We start from the raw sequence: 18,307 nt of genomic DNA on the forward strand, positions 1-18,307 counted from the left end.
CTCATTTTTGTCCCCCGTTCCTCCGAGCATCTCTCCCAGTCCATAAATCACGAGGAGACGCGGGCGCCTCATCTGTTCCCACTGGAATCCAAATTATGCTTGCTGCCCTTTAAATCTGAAGTGATTTATCACCTTCTACTGAACTGAAGAAGTATCTGCAAACTAACAAAACTTAAACTTTTTGTAACCTCAGTATTCCTCCTGTTTCCACCTATAAATCAAGAAATACCCGCTCAGCGGACAAACTTCCTCCTTCTTCTTCTGTTGTTCTCCATCACACCTCAACTCTCACTTCCTTCAATCCATGCAGCCTATCAGAGCTGCGCCTGCTGTACCAGGTTGTTTCTTTCAGTTTTTAGTGGACAGAGCTGAACTAACTTAATGGAGAAGTTTGGGTTTTTCCTGAATGTGTTTGTGGCTCATTATCTCTGTGATTCAGTCCCTCAGAGCTGCCTGTTCATGTCTAACTAACTTTATAGCTGCAGTGGGCTCCCCGCCCCCTCCTCCTCTCATGTTTGTCCAATTGCCAGCAGCTGTTACTCATTTCACAAAAGGCCCGCCCATCCAGAGCTGAGACGGGCAGTGAGGTTCTCAGCGCTCCGTTAGAGGAATACGTCTCCGCTGTCAAAGAAAGGCGATCTGCTGCTGCTGGTGAGAGGATGTTTGTTTTTTTTCTTCTTCCTGTGTTTCGCTGTGAAACGGTTTCTTTGTTTCCGTAGTGAGGCAACAGAGCCTCCCGTTCCACATAACTCAGGCTGAAGTCAGGCTTTGTCATAGTTTCTCATTTTGACTCTTCTGTTCTGCTCCTAATCGATGCTGCTGAACTTTCTTTTTGTCACTTGAGCGTTTTCCTTTTAAGTCGCCGGACCTCCAGTCTTATTTCTTTTTTTTTTTCTGTCTCTCCTTGTTCTGAAAAGAGCTGAGCTAACTGCTCAGACTGTTATCAGGGAGTTTAAGACCAACTCCATTTCTCCCTTTTTCCCTCCCATCTCAGTCAGAAGCAGCTTCCTCTTGCTGTCGGGGATCATGTGGGGTCTTTCTAGTAGATCTCTCTGGCTGTCCTCTGACTGTTGACAACTTCAGTCAGGCACCTCCAGACCTGCTTAGCAGCAGCAGCAGGCGCACAAGTGTCGTCTGAAGATAACGTTTCTGGTTTCCTGCTGTCGCCTGGGAGCTGCGGCTGACGTCAGGACGCTCAGTTTGAGTCCAACCCCTTGGGGTCACACAAGATCCTCTTCTGTGTTTTGTCAGAGGAGCGACAGCAGCAGACAGGAGATAAACGAAAGAATTAGAAGACTTCCCCACTCTGCTTTTGTGTACATGAGCAAAAGGTTTCATTAAAAAGGGATTATATGTTGCTGAGAGATATAAAGTTTCCCATCTAAAGTGTCTGCCCTTGTTTTAACTCTCTTTGTTTTATCTCCTCTCTGTGTAGCTGTGTTGAGTGAAGTGGGGACCGTTTTGTGGGAACATTTAAACCTCGCCTCACACCTGCTGGCCTGAACAGGGAATCCCTCCTGAACTCGACTGCGTCGTCCTCCGCCTTCTGCCTCCTCATGCCCCTGCAGGCGGAGCGCAGCGCCCGGCAAGTGAGCGCGGCCTGTTGCCTGGAGAAGCCTGCGTCCTGAGAGGGATGGCCCTGAAGAGGCGGCTGCTGTGGGCCGTGGGGAGCGTCGTCTGCCTCCTGGTCATGTACATTCTGTGTTTGAACACACCGTGGTGTTCGTCGCGGTGCCTGATCAACGTGAAGACCTGGCCGATGAGGACGGTGAGGTGAGGGAGTTTCCTTTAAGCTTTTTATAAAATATTTTCAGAACTTCATTCTGTACTGCCAAAAACACACATTTACAAAGAATTTTGGTCTAGTTTCTACGGTAGATGTCTTGAAATAAGACAAAACTAACTTCTAAGTAACTTTTTAGCACAATATAGGAGATCCTTTTAAGGCAATAATTCCTTAATATTGATGGAAAAAGTGCAAGTTATAAGTGAAATCTGCCAGTGGAACAGGACATTTTTCCCATACAAGTTAAAATGTCTTGTTCCACTCCATTATTGCACTTATTTGAACTTTTTCATCAATATTGAGGAACTACTGACTTAAAGAAGTTCATATTTCTTGTTGAAAATTTGCTTGTAAGTTTCTACACCAGCAGTAAAAAAAAAAAAATAAATAGAAAATTTGCACTAGAAACTAGACCAAAACTACTTGGTAAAATTTAGTTTTTGCAGTGTGCAGCTTTATTTTTATCATCTTCTCCTAAATTTCATATCTAGTTCAGATCGTAAGTTGACAGATGCTCATCATTGGTATTAAAATCCTTCATTTTGGGTCTTTTAAAGACTCCTTAATTCCATTCTTTTTCCAACAAGGAATTATGCAACTTTAATTTAAAAACAAGCTTAAGGAGGATGAATTAAAATTTACCGTAGGTGTCCTGTAATCCATGCAGACTCGGTGTTCACATCGGCTCAAATATAAACGTACTCCCTCGCTCATGCACCTAACTGGGCCGTTCCTCTTGACGGAAATGGCGTTCATTTAAAGTGGCTGTTTTCCCGCTTGATTCATCCCTTCAGTTTAGATGCGTGTCTGGGGTTATTTTGCTCAGGTCAAAACAGAACAATTAAAAAAAACAACAACCTGGTTTATGTTAAATCTTATTGACTGTCGGTAAGTGTTGTCACGTTGGTTCGATGAAGAGCAGAGAAAATGAAAGGAACAAACGTGACAATGAGACATTTGTCTCGCCTGGTTCAGACCTTTGAACTGATTTTATTACTATTATTAATTTAAATATTCTGATATCTAATTACTGTCTGCTGCCTCATGCTGCTTTCAAGAAATGTCAGAAGTCGACTGGCCTTGATCACAGATATTAGATTAGACACAAGCCTTGGAATCTTTTTTTTTTTTTTTGCCATTTCCTCAATGCCAGTCCTGAGAAGCACAACAGTTCTTCCTTTCTCGCTGATTCTAGTTTTCTAGACTGGATTCCAGTTCAGTAGCTGAAACTGCATTGCATGAGGTTAAGTAACGTCTGAAAGTAACGTTTGGGTCATATCTGACTCTGCTTAAATGGGCACCCTCATAATGGATAAGCTGCTACTTCCTAGCAGATGGCTGACTGGAAGGTTTATCAATTCTCATTTGTTTTGAAACAAAGACTGAACCTTTATTACTGTTTTCAGTAACAGAAAACTGAAACTTTATTTAGACATGCTGCATAAACTCCAGCAGATTCTTCTGGTTTTTAGCACTCAGTCTGCAGAAATCTGTAGCTGAGTTTGTCTTTTTCTGGCATGGGGGAGGGCGGGAAGAAACCATGGAAAGCATTTTTAATTCCCAGACTGTAGTCCATGCCTTGTCTTCTGTATTTCCTTCCTTGTGGTTTACCTCTCTTCTTTCTGTACTTCCTTCCTTGTTTTTTGTTCGTTCTGCTTTTCGTTTGGTCCCTGCTCTCCTTGCTTGTCCGTCCTTTTTTTTTTTCTACAGATCTTGTATTCCCTGTGCCCTTTCCTTCCTCATTTTGTCTTTTCATCCTTACATCTCACTTCCTTTCTGTCTTTTACTTGTTTACATCTTTTTTTTTTTGTTACCCCGTTCTTTCTTGTCCGTCTCGTATGTCCTTACTACTCTCTGTCTTCTCCTCCCTCCTTTCCTCATGTGTGCCTATTCTTTTTCCCTTGTCAGCGTTTTTCCTTCTTTTAATCATTCCCTCCCTAAAATGTCTGTAAAGGACTGAGAGAAAAATTGAGCCTGAATAAGCCCTGGATGTTGGACTTGCATGAATCTTTTTGACATCTTATCCTAAATCTTAATCGGTATAATGTTGTCTCAAATACACTTGACCAAAGAAAACACACCAACGCCCCTGAAATTTCCAAAGACAAGCTGGATTACTAGAATTAAACTATCAAATCTTGTTGTGTTTTTAGTTCAGGCAGAGCAGTGAATCATGTCAGAGTTGAAGGGTTAAACTGTGAGATCACATGTGATGAAGAGTTTCTACTGTATAACCAGCTCCTATCCCCCCCCCCCTCTCCTCCTTCTCCTCCTCGGCTCCAAGTGGATCATTGTGGCTCCAACAAAGGAACCACACAGCACTCTGCTGCTCTAATGAAAAAAAATCCCCTGGAGTTATTCGACTGGAGGTGGTCTCTCGCACACGAACGTGAAATGTAAGCTTTGTTCCGACGGGCAGAGCTCCAGCTCTAAAAGCCAGCAGATCCCCGACAGATGCATTTAGGCCAGCTGAGAGAAACTGGAGCGGAGACTCATTTCTGAGGTTTTTTGAAGAAGAAGAAACTAACGGGAAATGAGCCCAAAAAGTGTGCAAAGTTTCAAGAGCTGTTCTCATCTGAGAGATGAATCGATAACGGTTGCGACTGATCTCCGATTTTGGCCACTTCTCATTTTTTAAACATTTTTTATTTTTTCTGAGCGCTATAACAGCTTTGCATATTTAAATCTAACATTTCCTGCTGAGATCGGTCACCAATTGTTGTAATTGGGAGCAGAGGAAACGTGGCGTATTTGATTAGTTGTTGGCTTTACCATCTTATAGTGAACGTTGTTGCAATAACAGTCAAGTGTGTACTTGGGGGGAAAATGTTGATCCTCAGCCATGACGGTTCCAGAAGACTGGTCACGTTTCCTCCTCCAGAGGTTGAAGGTGCAGAAGCTTTGCTGTAGACCAGTGTTTCCCAACCCCTGGTCCTGAAGTCACGCTGCCCTGCATGTTTTAGACATTCCCTGCTTTACTACGCCTGATTCAGCTGCTTGCAGTTCAGCAAACACCTGTCAACTGAAATCACCTAAAAGCAAGGAGACACCTAAAGCATGCAGGGCAGCGTGACTTACTTCAGGACCAGGGTTGCTTTGCAAACACTGCTTTAGACCTTCCTAGCATCCACTTCCAGTCTTGCTCTATCTCGCCGCTGCAGCTTAAATTAAGCACCAGCTTGTCGTAGAAAACACAATCTTCTTTAAATCATCATCATTTGTCTTTGTTTCACCGCCTCACGACCTGCATTTCCATTGCAGATGTGACCAAACCTTTGTCTACATTCTACTAATGCCCAACAAGAAACACAATTTTGCAATAGCAATGTTTCCATCGAATAAGGAATGAAATTAAAATCACATGTGACTAAGCTTGTTCATGCGATATGTCATTTAAAACCATGGCAACAATGGCTGTAGTTACATGAGATTATATTCATAATTCAGCCATTCCATTAGTGCAAATCTGTCCGCCATCTATGGTGTTGATCACGTGACTCATGTGATGTGAAAATGTTTCCATTGCAGTTCTGTAAAATATATCTATTTTGATGCTGTCGAAAAAACACCTCATCCTATCAGAAAAAACTTTTTTATCATAAATGTTTTCAAAATTGCTTGATTTTTCCATTAAGCGAATATAAGCTGGGCATATGGGTTTTACACTGGTTGTGTTCTTGAAGTGATAAAATGTTCTTTAAGGTTTTATGAGTAGGTGTGACAGGTTCCTGCCCCGTATAAGAAGGTGTGTGAATCAAAAAGCCGAGTTCAGACTGTTTGCTTTTCGCAGAATAACAAACGCTCCTTTAGCACACACATCAGCTAAAGGATGTGAGTGTGTGTGCAGGGGGAACACATTGGCTGTTACCATTAGAGATGACGCCAACTAACTGTCAGCACTGAACCTGATTTGAGGAACTTCCCATTTCGGTAAAAATGTTATGACAGTTTAAAAGACACTGGCACTTAAATGGGTTTACCCAACCTCATAGTTTTTGTTTTTTCTTTTTCTTTTTGTTTGCCAAATCCAGAATATCTATAGAAATATTGTACATTCATTAATATATATATATATACATATATATACTGTACATATATATATATATAAATTTTTTTCATTTAACCTTTATTTCACAAGGAAAATCTAGACTTTTTTTAATTCAACCAAGTTATCAGATTACAATGTGTCAAGGTTGGTTGCTTTAAGGTATCTTTATCCAACAATGGGACCTGTTCTTAGTTTGTGTTTGTCATCCATCCACACAAAGCCAGAGTTTATGCATTTTAGTTTATTTTTTAATTCTTTGCCGTTTTTAGTAGCATGTGTGAATGTGACTGAGCTCACAGTCCAAACCGCCAGCAGAATGAGACGGTTTTAGTGCATGTTCAGTGCTACGTCCATCACCATGGACTCAGCAGCTCCTCTGTTTTGCTGCACACGTTGCTCCTCCAGGGAATGTGACGGTTGACTTTATGATCGGATCATCAGCTAACTTTGGCCCAGAGGCCCCTCAGCAGGTCACATTTCACAGGTTTTACTGACAATGCTCTTCCCTGCCACTCAGTTACACATTAATGTGCTTACTTTAACATTTGTAATTTATTTTCCAGTTTTATTAGTTGGTTTTATTACTTAACCTCAGTCAGTCATTGTAAATTCCCTGGAGTTATTCGCCTGGAGGTGGTTTGAACCTAGATTGGGTCCTTAGAGGAAGAGCACAAAGTGGCGTAGCATTAATCTGTTCTGCTGGTTGTAAAAGTCTGCGCTCATTAGACTGAGAATAAATGGTTGAAAATAATGCACAGGTCTTTAATTTGATACATAAATACTGCTGCTGTGAATATCACTGCCATTTATTAAATTGGTAACATCACTTGATCCTGATTGATCTAGCCTGAACCGTCTTTGTCATCCATCACTAAAACAGGCCAGTCATGTCAGCAAAGCAGCATCATGAAGCGTGTGTAAGACGCAGGCTGTCTTCCAGATAAAGACCGTCTGCGTCCTTATCTAGAAAACTAGATAAAGCTGCATAATGTGCATCAACCTGCCAGTTCTGAAACATTTGCTTATCAAATCACAGGTTAGAGCACATATTTTCTCTTAAGCCAGTTGGAAGTAAAATGAAAACAAGCTACGGCTGTGAAATTATTCCATTATTGTCATGATGCGGTAACTTTTATTACAACTTTCTTAATCAAGGTAGTTGACAGATTGATGTCAATGCTTTGTAATTAATGAATGGCCTAACATTAAATTGCATTTGTCAAACCTAAAATGAGATTAGTTTATGCTATGAGTTCTCTTCCAGTTGCACAAGTATGCGCTAGTTCCTGTCACATAAAATGCTTACTAAATACATTTTATGTCAAATGAAACGAGACATGACATCTTTAGTGTTTGTGGATGATACTGTAGTTTCTCTACTGTCTCTACAGTTAATCCAGAACAGATCATTTCCCCTCGTCTCATTTGCACCAGGTGAATTCTGACTTTAATTGGTGCCGATTTGCTTGACATGAACTGGTTTGTAACACAGAGGTCTGTTGTTAGTTTGTGTTCTAATGCAAATTTGAATACTAATGAGGATGTGCAGAGTAGTGCTTTCCAACAGGCTCTACAAAATTTGACTGAGTCATGTCCTTCCAGGAAGTGTAATGGCTGAATTGTTCCTTTAAGAGCAAACAGAGATTGAGATTATTGTGTGTGTGGTTTGATCCTCCACAGCTCCTCTAAGGATGTTCTGCTCAGATGGAGCGACCTCGTGCAGGACGACCTGACCACCACCCTTCTTGACCTCGCAGAAGCCAAACAGACTGCAGCTTTAAAGACTCAACCAGTCACCAGCCCACCAAAACCAGCACAAGACCAAATCAAGATCAACCAGCTGTCCAGGTCTCAAGGTGTAGACAAAACCAAAAGAACCACGAGGGCCCCTCTGGCCAAGCCCGCCAGGGTGCCGGGCCCCACAGAACCCCCTTACATCGGAGACTTTTACATGAGTGAGAACATCCCAACACAAACGGTGAGTCAACTCTGAATTTAACAGGATTATTTGACCCAAAGGTTTAGTGTCCATGAAATGGATCATCTCTAACTATTGAGTATCTGCTTTGGTCTAAAACGGTGGTGTCCAAAGTCTAGAAGGATGATGTCTTTTAGATGTTCATAGGTTCATCGGACCTGGACCAAATGCTCATTAGCAGACCTCTGTAGCGCTGGACGTTGAGCTGATTCGACCATTTGAACCAGAAGAAGCAGAAACGCATCTACAGGATGCAGAGCACAAACCTGCCCTGAAAGATTTGAGCTGCTTTAAATATTTTTATAATATTTCTATAATTACTCCGGTTGTTCCTGTCAGACGGTGTAAACAGGTTTTCAGTTCATGTTTTCCTGACATGCAGCTCAGTAGAAAAGGTAATTATCAACTTGTAATTCTGTGAAAGTCTGTCTGCTCCGTTTAAAATGCCTTTTCTGCACCATTTTAAGAGGAGTGGCGATTTTATTTGGTTTCACAAACCTCCTCTCTTCACGTTATCTACATCAGTCATTGGATTACTGTTTACCTGGAGCTCTTAAGTATTGTTGACGATAGCAAGTCACTGTAAACAGAACTTTGTTTGAACTATTTCATAAATCTAAGAGACGTGTCTGGGCTCACAGGTGAAATTTAGAAATGATTCATCTTCTCTATAACCTGATTTAAACTGAAGAAATGGGAGTTTGCATTTAAAGTTTGTAGATGTTACATGATCTGGCTTATCAGTGGAAAGGATCTTTCATGTTCTGGTTCAGATCCAGTTCTGTGTTGTCACTGGGCGGCTGCCGCTGTTGTGCAGATCTGTGTTCCCGTTGAATGTTTTAGTTTGCGATCAAGTCGTGTGTGTTGCTGTTTCCAGGCCTTGTTAATGGTGTGTTCTCTCTTAGGACTCATTAACGCTAGTTGTGTAAATGACTGGTTTGTTTACAAGATCGACAGCATATGTTAAAGATAACATGCTGACACACACACACACAAAATCTGGTCTATAACAATGTATTAAAAATGTAACTGAATTCTCTAAAGAGCAGCTCCCATTCATTTACGGTATTTCCTGTTTTTTTTTTTTTTTTTTTGTGGTCAGAACAAAATTGAAATCAACCCATTGTGGCTGCTTTCAAAGTTCACAGGCTAATTTAGATTTTATCCACTGTCTAAACATAGAAACCATGCAGTGGTATAAATTCACGACACGCTCGTGTGTTTTTACTGCAAAAAGTGGTTGAAAGTTTCACTCGAGGGCTTAGTTTTCAGGAGCTGTTCACTCATAAATATATATTTTTAATGTCACCAATATAACTCTGTTCGTGTTTCTCAGGTTTTGCTCAGTTTAAGGTACTTAAAAAGCACATTAATGCCCCATAAATTAGTTGTGTTTGTGCAAACCCATTAATGTGTCCATTATATATCGGCTCTGGTTTACCGATCCCAGCAGTACTTTCATGTGTTGTTATATTAATGATGTGCCGGAGAAGCTTGCTGCAACTTTCTGTTTTATTTCAAAGGGAACTAAGTTGTTTTTAAATTCTCCTCTTCATCGATTTAAGAAACCAGGACGGCTCTTACAGCAGCCGTTTTTATAAATATCATAGATTTAACACACTTATTCAGTTGAGACTAGTTGGAGCCACTTTTTCAAAAACAGTTTTCTTCTCCTGTGAAACGTAAAACCATCTTTTTAAATAAGTTGGTGAAAGATTTGAGCACTGATTTATCTGAAGACTGTAGTAAGAGCAGTGGCGACTGGTTCAGAGGCTCCAGTCTAACCAGTAGACGTCTGTCACCTTTTCCTCTCTCCTGCCTGAGTTCATGTCGGGTCTGTATAAGTAACAGAAAGCAGTCTGCCGTACCGTGTGCCTCAGGAGGACATCTGACCTGCTGACGGACCGTGAAAGACGGGGACCGTAGAGTTTTGCTTCTTTTTTTTCCTCTCTCTGTTTTTGTCTCCATGACTCTACAGCTGTGTTATCCGCTCCTCACAGAACTGCCCAGATGGGATCCGAAGTCGGATAAAGGAGTCCGAGTTTGGACCGCGATTCCTGGAGCATATTCCCGTCCTGCAGTGGGCCCAACATGTGACTCAGGAGCAGCACCAGCGTCTGAAACGGTACCCAGGAGCGCACGGCTGGGGAGGCGTCGACTACGACAGTGAGATCCACTTTCTTGAAGCATTTCATCAAATTTTCTTATTTATTTTTGTCATAGTTTTGCTGGATTTCATTATTTGGGAAGTTTTCACTGTTTTGTGTCACGAAGAGGCTGCTGTTTTACAGGCAGAACAGGAATTGCAGTAAGAAAACACTTTGATGCTACAAGATAAATTCTTGCTTTGTCACAGCAGTAAAAAAATTGGTTTCATTTTTCCACCTCTGAAAGGAATCCACCCATGAGGTTCACGTTTAACTTTGCTGACCTCTGAGTTTGCGCACGACGTAATTATGAATAATGAGCTGAACAATCATCTCCTTTAAAATTAAGGGCAGGTGCAGACCTGTGGGTCAGGCTCAGGGGATCAGAGGATGTGGGATGAGTTTCCTTCGTTTCTCCAGAGGATTTGGAGCTGGACCGTTGTTGTTGAGGGGAGAAAGTTTCTTCCAAACAACTTTCTTGGAATAACGTCAGTCACTGTTTTAGTTTAGCTGTTGTGGGTTTCTGGAAAATGTCTCTGTTTTTCTTTTCAGACCAGTTTCACCTTGGAAAGAAAATTCTCCATTGGATTTCAATCAACCTTTAAAAAAAAAAAAAAAAAAAAAATCAATACTCAAAACATTGGAGGATTTTCAGTCTTGGGTGCATGTATAAGGAGTCAATAATTAATAAATAGCAGGTTTACTCCTAATCTTGACACAAGCTGAGCAGGACATGTGGCGTCGTTCCAAAATATTTTAATATTTCATTCAGTTCAGGTTCATTTTTGGTCATCTTAATTAAATCATTTTACAGCATCAGAAGCCAAATGTCACTGAAGTCAAAATTACAGCTAATTATGCATGAATATTAACCCTTTTTTAATCAAATAAAGTGAACTATAATGAATCTGTAGATCAGGTCTCAGATCTGTGTAAATATTGTGCATTGAACCAAATTAGTAGATTTTTTTAAAATTGTTTTCGGACAGTTTGAGGAATCAGTAGTCTCATATGATTGTCCTCAGATTCTGTTAATATGTAAAGATGGGCTGTGATATGTGCAGTTACAGTTTAGGAAACTTTTTATTATTATTTTTTGATAAATTCTGCTTCTCTCTTCAGCTCTGGTGGATACTCTGACTGTGCTAAACTCCTCTGCAAACTGGAGGATGTTGGATGACTGGGAAAGTCGCAGGAATAAATTGGAGTGCAGCCACTGTGCCGTGGTGGGAAACGGAGGGATCCTGAAGGGCTCGAAAAAAGGGAAGGAGATCGACGGCCATGATTATGTCTTCAGGTACAGACTGAGCTGGACAACCCACTGGGACATCTTATCAAAACTCTACTGTAAATAAACTTATCAAACAAGTTGATTTTTGTTTCATAAGTTGTAACAAGCTAAAAACAAAAGACAAACATGCTGTAGATGGGTTTGGCTGCCATGGCAACGTACCAAACGCCCCCATCAAAGAAGTTTTCTTTTCACCTCACGTCAAAATAAAATCATCATAAATTTTCTTTTGTTTGAGTTGTGTTGAGATGTTTGGGTTTTCTTCCCGTGTTTGTGCTCATTTGTGGACTCCGTGGTTCTCCAGGACCAACGGGGCGGTCATCAAAGGCTTCGAGGAAGATGTGGGCTCCCGGACCACCCACTACACCTTCTCCACCAACACGCTGATGAACTCCATGAGGAGCTACGGTGGCATCGGGTACAGCGGACCGCCCGTGTCCACGGTGAGGACGCAACTAAAGGGTCTCTCCTCCATTTGACGGACGCGTCCTCACTTTTAACGCTCCGCCACAGGAGACGCGCTACGTTTTCCTGCCTGATCACGACCGGGATTACCTGCTGATGAAGGCGGCGTCCACGCACACGTTCGTGGTGAGGGGACCTGAGCGAGGCAAAGAGTGAGTGACAGTCACAGATGAGTTTATGTTGAGGTTAAGCAGCATCATTGATCTAGAGTTATGGTAAAATATGAGCTATGAGTCGTTAATTTATCTTGTTGTATTTAAACCTATTAGCAGGTTGGATCTTCATCATGTTTTTATTTAAGGGCCACATTTTTAGTCACAAAATGCAGTTTCACATAAGGATCGTGTATATGAATTTTTACAGTGCTGTGATTTAAAAAAAATATTTTGATATTTAAATTTTCATTGAATTTTAAGAATAAATCCTTTTAATTTGAACTTGATGGGAATTTGAATTTTTAATGCGTTTTAAGGCGTTTCCTCTTTTAGTTTGACGTGTTTTTAATTATCAGATTGATCAGATCTTTACTATGTTCTGAACTGATTTAGATCTAAATTTTAACATATTAAAATGCTGAAGAATTTCCACCATTTCATCATTAGACATTTGCCACAGGCAACGTGGAAAAAACCACGTATCTCTTCAGTCTGACTTCATCCGTCTCAAATATTTACGCACCGCTCCTTGTAGCTCCTTTGCTTGACTTGAGTGTTTGGTCTAAAGCTTCTGTTTGGGACAGATTGTCTCACGCTTCACTTTAAATTCAACCTGATGTGAATCAGTCGAGTTGAAACAAAACTACAGTCTGCAGTTGAAGTGAGTCACATACCTGAGAGCCCAGAAAGCCTGGAACTGAAACCAGTTTGGTTTTTTTTGCAGAGCTGCCCTGTCATCAGGGATGTAGATCACAGATTTCCTACATAAAATAAAACATGCGGTTTGTTCTGACAGCCGCTCGGCACTGATGGGTTTCCTGACGTTTGGACATGAACCTCACTGCTGATAGATAAATTGCTTAGATCTGACCTTTAGTCTGAAAGATGCTGTTCACTTAAATCCATGAAATGATGATTGTGTAGTATTTTTACCCTTCAGTCCAAAATAATTCCTGTTGCCTCTGGATCACATCATTCTCACGTTTATATTGTTTTCTCTTCTGGTTGAGTTGAATGCTGCTCCTCGGTACAGTGATTCTGGGTGAACGCAGTAATTTTTCACAGCTGAATCTGTTAGTTTCTGTTTCTGTCTCGGTGCTGATAGTCAAACTTCAGGATTTGAATCTGTTGAGATTCTCCAGTTATTTTACAATATCCATAAATTATTAAACTTTCTTTAAAGTGGCTCTTGTAGTTTTGACAGGAGGGGCTTCTCAGCAACTAATCATGTCGCTGAATGGATGTGAAATTAATTCACACTATACATTTTGTATCATTGTAATTTAATGCCCAAGCAGAGATTCCTTCGTTTTTTAAACTGTTGGCTGTTTTGTTTTACGTCGGTAGCTTTTAGATCAGGTGTTTGATTACATTTTGGAGGCTTCAAAGTCTTCCAACTTGCTGCCCCTGCATGTGAAGAAAGATTCAAAACTTTATGACAAAACGGCATGAGGAAATGTCACAGCGTGAATGATGACAAAGATGCTATCTAAACACGCGTTTAACCAGTTTTATCACAACTTGTCACAATCCAGATTTAACTGGACGCCTGTTTTCACCTGAAGATGTGACGGCAAAACTAAAATAAATTTTTCTACACTGTTAATTGCTATGGTTTACTTTGCACAGCCCAACAAGATACTTTGGAAAGGATGTCTCAGCAGCAAAGCTGAAGATGTACCACCCAGATTTCATCCGTTACCTCAGAAACAGGTGAGCCGATGATCTGAATGAAAACAGCAGCAATGATGGATTTAAAACATGATCGGGCTTCTGAATGTATTTTCCTGCTGGGTTACATGAAGCTATCTGACGCATGAGAACGTCTGTAATCCCTAACGACGTAGTTATGCTAATTAAATTTTTAAAACGGCGGTTTTAGATGTTGTTTGTGCAACTCTTGACAGATTTATGATTTCTGGTTTCAGATTCCTTCGGTCGAAGATCCTGAACAGTCAATTTAGGAGCATCTACCGTCCGTCGACTGGTGCTGCAATGCTGCTGGCGGCCCTGCACACCTGCGACCAGGTAGGAGTCGTGTTCGCTCTGCTGTGCCATGAATAAAGGTTTTTTTTAATATATATATATTATCTACCACACTTGAACCTTGATGGAAACGGACATGTAAAAGTGTACGAAGTAGGTTTAACCTAATAGGGAAACTAAAAATCAGGGTAAGCCATCAAATTGAGCAGCAGCACAACATAAAGAAAACGGACAAATATACTCCAATACTTTTATTTTATTGTATAGAACTTTACATGTTATATGAAATGTTTGTACAGGACATCAGCTATGAAATAAAAGCTCGGTTAGAAATGCGTCGTACATTTCTGGCCCATGTAATTTTGGTGTGGCCGTTACAAAGCTGTGATCCTTGGATCCTTACAAAATGTCTGAGTAGAGCTGAAAGAGTGTGTGTGATGAGAAGCTTACACACTCACCCAGTTACACTGGTTCTGATGGGAGGAATGGGCCACAATTCCAGCAAGTCCTGTGAGAAGTTTGTTGGAAGGAAACCTAAAACCAGTTAAAAGGACAATCCTGCTAAATATTAAGTAAAGGCCTTATGAATCTAAAAGGAGAAGACAAAATTGTCTTTACTCTTGCATTTGGCAAATGGAGATGATTTTGGGCCATTCTGACCTAAAATAAAAAAATGTTGTACAATGCTTGGCTGCGCTTGCACAAGGACAGGATTGTGATTCTCCTCAGCTGACCCTGCAGAAATTGTTCACGTTTCGTTCTTATTTTTTATCTTGTTCTTTGCTAGTTGTCAGAACGGCTACACCCATCAGGTCCTTTTGATAGAACCTGTTTCTCAACCCATCAGCAGGAGGAAATGGAGATCAAGACAGAAAATTTAAATGAGTCTTTGTTTTTATGCATTTGCTTCCAGTTAAATTGTGGCCCTTTTGTTTTTTTTCTGGAGGTGAGCGCCTACGGCTTCATGACGCCAGACTACAGCAAATACTCTGATCACTACTACGACAAATCCTATCGCCAGGTGGGCTTCTACGCCAACCATGACATGCGTATGGAGATGACGGTGTGGCAGAAGCTGCACAAGGCCGGACTCATTACTCTTTATATGCGCAATTAAACGGACCTCAACTGATGTCGCCCTTCCTGCAACGTGACTGGCGTTTTCCTGTCAGTGAAGAACGGTAAATTCTTGTTTCTTCAAACAACTGTTTGGGTTGTTCCTGGGAATGACGAAGATTTACTTAAACTATTTCTTTAGAAGGATTTATTTATTTTTGGGATGCACGAGTTGAGCATCTGTGGCTCCCCAAAGAAAATTTTTGTTTTCTCAATTATCACAATCATGTAGAATCGTAATTTAAGAAAAGGGTGACAGAGTTCTTATACAAACAAGACCAAAACTAAGGATTTCTGAGCCTTAAAGAAAATCCACTGGAGTAGCAGAAGTTAGTTCTTTGAAATTTGCTGCTCGTACATTACTGACCTCAAGATTCACCATCCTGCTTTGTGCATAAATTATTGACCGTTCTGGTAATAAATGCATGAAACAAATGCATCAGTTCATGTTACATGCAGTCTCAAACATATATTTCTAGGTGAAAATATGTTTACAGTTTGGATATTCTGACTCCACAGATTGCAATCTCCGGTTTTTGAGAAGATTTGACCTTGTAAAGCCGTTCAGCTTTAGCCGTCCTACCAACTTTCAATCATTTCTACCAGGAGCAAAGGCGATGTCGGGGTGTGTGTGAGCGTGTGTGTGTGTGTGAGCTCTTGTTTTTACTGATTTCAAACGGAGATAAACTGACGTGGTGTTTACATTTTAAATGGTATACAAAATCATGTTTACTAACTGCTGTATTCTATTCAGCCTTCTTGTTACCCTTCTAAGATTTTTCTCTCTCTCATACATCCTGAATGAACTGCGGCCAAGTCTTGACATGTTGTTGAAAATTATCTTTAAAATATGTGATTTCTCTCATTTAAATGCCTCACTGATGCTGAAAATGACCAACTTTAAGTCGTCTTCACTCGGTTTACAGCACCTTTGTGGATGTTGCTAGGGAACCAGGCAGTTCTTGGTATACAAATATCCCTGGTTGTAAAAACAATTATCCTTGAGTTTACAGCCCAAAATTGTAAGTCACATCACCGTCTGATGTCTCTAATTATAGTGTTTGTGAGCATAAAGATAGCCTGAGATGATATTGTGTTTTATTGCTAACAATAGCTGCAGTTAGCGTTTCCATCCCTGGTCCTCAAGGCACACTGCCCTGCATGTTTTAGATGTTTAATACACTTGAATCAGATGTTGAGCGACAGCCTGTTAATCAGCCTTCCATTCAAATCAGGTATCCTGAAGCAGAAAAATGTCTAAAACATGCAGGACGGTCCGCTTTTCTGACCAGGGTTGGAGAAAAACTAGCATAGCTAACGTCTGGGCTAACAGGTGCCTCTAAATGATTTATTTGTGGTATCATTCTGAAGTTTGAATCTTGACTACTGAGCTCTGACCATCAACACAGTAATAGAAAGATGTGCTAACGTTTGCAAGTGGCTCAGACTGATCAGTTTTTAAATCATTAAGCTGTGCAGTTGAGCTTCAGGTTTTCTCAACAGCCACACTAAACAGTCTGGAGCCATTTTCTGCAGGAGGTCATGGTACAAAGTGCTAAAGATAATCGCATGAGTAAAACCGGTGTCTAGATATGTCGAAATCTGCAATCATGATTGTTTTGGTGACCCATCTGCTGATAAACGTACCATTAAAAAGTGACGTGCATAAAGAGTCACTAAGAAAACCCAAGATTGGTTTCCAGGATGTCAAAACTCAGTTTCTGGTTAAAGTATTAGTTGAGTATGAAATTTGTTGTACTTCCTGAAGTGATGAGTAAATGTTCCTGAAATAAAACTGTAATGTGCTGAGGAGTAGATGCAGTTCCTTGAAGACAGTTTTGTATTCTAGAACCTAGGGTACAGCACCTTTTTTCTCCTACAGCAACAAGGACTGTAAACTTTCACCAAAGATCTATCCCATTATTCCCTTTTTTTTTTTAGAGCCATAAGTCGCAGCAAACGTGTCGCCTGAAGGACTTTAGAACGTCACAAAATGTGTCTCTGCCATAAAGTTTAATGTGAGACGCTGTTAAGGATCCAGCTCTGTTTACCACTTTAGCGGCTCTCATCTGTGGCCAAAGCTTATTCTGACTCCATCTCTGTGACTCTTTTTACTGTGGACTGCCTCCAACTGTGACTTTAAAGCTCATTTTGATTATTGTATAGATATGAAAGGATTTATATATTTAACTTTTAATTTGAATGTTTTGTTTGGTTTTGTTTTTTGTTTTTTTTAACACATTGCCACTTTGTGGCCATTTGTGCCTTTAATGAGAAGCAGCATTTTGTGTTCTTGAGATAATTTTTTTTTTTCGGGGTGGGGGTATTTCTACATAGACAGGAAACGGAAGCTGTTTAAGACTTGTATTATGTTTGGAAGGTGGTAGGTAATGGGATCGGTTTGTTCACACTCCCCTCTGAGCCATGACGGGGGTCAAATGTCAAACTGTCCTCCGTATTGCGTCATCCTGAACGACAAACTGAAAGTTGCATTTTTCCTATAGTCTTGAGACACTATGGGGCTTTTTTCCAAGTGGAATAAGTGTTTTGTATTAAAAGCTTCATTCAAATAAAGGGGTTTGGTTCTCTGAACCTGTCTATTTTTCTAGACTGCAGCCACGCAAAGGGACTTTTACAGTGCAATTTCTCTTTATTTTTGACCCAATAAAACTGTATAAATGTAAAACCAGTTTTTATGGATTTTCTGTGTTTTTCTGTAAGCTTTCACCCTCCCAACCTGAGTGGTGTTTTTTATTTCCTGCAACAGAACATGGAGAAGATTTTCTGGAAAATATTTAATGAAAATAAAAGCCAGTCAGCTGACACAGTTTTGCTTCCTTTTTTTGTCTGGCTGTTATTTATACCTGCAAAGCTGTTACAAACATGTTAAACGAAACGAGACGTGAATTTACTGTAATCTGGATTAAAGAGTTTATTGATCATCTGTCTGAGCTCATCTTTCAAAATAAAAGATGCGCTCAGCGTTTGGGGATTGTGTTCAGCTGGGTGTTGACTCCACCTCTGTTTTTTTTTAATCATAACTCTTTAAATCTTTAATTTACAGCCTTAAAGTCCCTTTAAGGTGGACAGTATTAATCTGCAGCGCCTTGAACTGAGGTCACGTGGTGGTGAACCATGCTGCCTCTCGTTGCTGCGCAGCAGGGAGGGGAACATGAAGCCAGATGTGCGTGGTGCCATGTGGTCGGGTGCGTTTGAGGTCATGAGTCAGACTTTACAGCGCTGCCAACATGTCTGCCAGCACGAGGTTGCAATTACAGAAAGCCATGGCCATCTGATGTTTTTACACTATTAAGATTTTTGAAACGTGACACTGG

General features: G+C 40.6%; 1 protein-coding gene across 2 annotated transcripts; it reads left to right on the forward strand.

Moving 5' to 3' along the window:
• The first annotated feature begins 47 nt into the window (after positions 1-47).
• Positions 48-17,661, forward strand: LOC102232301 (alpha-N-acetylgalactosaminide alpha-2,6-sialyltransferase 2-like). 2 transcript variants are annotated; one of them, XM_005805407.2, is made up of 10 exons: positions 48-651; positions 1,436-1,773; positions 7,515-7,812; positions 9,813-9,978; positions 11,082-11,256; positions 11,555-11,693; positions 11,764-11,867; positions 13,500-13,583; positions 13,799-13,898; positions 14,803-17,661. In XM_005805407.2, the coding sequence occupies exons 2-10, from the start codon at positions 1,634-1,636 to the stop codon at positions 14,971-14,973; spliced, it is 1,377 nt and encodes a 458-aa protein (XP_005805464.2). In that variant the 5' UTR covers positions 48-651; positions 1,436-1,633; the 3' UTR covers positions 14,974-17,661. The 2 variants fall into 2 exon arrangements, with proteins under 2 accessions (XP_005805464.2, XP_023197322.1); XM_023341554.1 differs by lacking the exon at positions 48-651 and adding an exon at positions 707-1,331.
• The last annotated feature ends 646 nt before the right edge of the window (positions 17,662-18,307 follow it).

This window comes from Xiphophorus maculatus, chromosome 10, assembly GCF_002775205.1.
Source record: "Xiphophorus maculatus strain JP 163 A chromosome 10, X_maculatus-5.0-male, whole genome shotgun sequence".
Taxonomy (NCBI): Eukaryota; Metazoa; Chordata; class Actinopteri; order Cyprinodontiformes; family Poeciliidae; genus Xiphophorus; species Xiphophorus maculatus.

Excerpts from the sequence above, each read along its gene's own strand:
- LOC102232301 (XM_005805407.2), top strand. The coding sequence starts at position 1,634 with ATGGCCCTGAAGAGGCGGCTGCTGTGGGCCGTGGGGAGCGTCGTCTGC. Across the intron at positions 1,774-7,514 it reads TGGCCGATGAGGACGGTGAG|CTCCTCTAAGGATGTTCTGC; the intron begins GTGAGGGAGTTT and ends GATCCTCCACAG. Across the intron at positions 11,868-13,499 it reads GGACCTGAGCGAGGCAAAGA|CCCAACAAGATACTTTGGAA; the intron begins GTGAGTGACAGT and ends TACTTTGCACAG.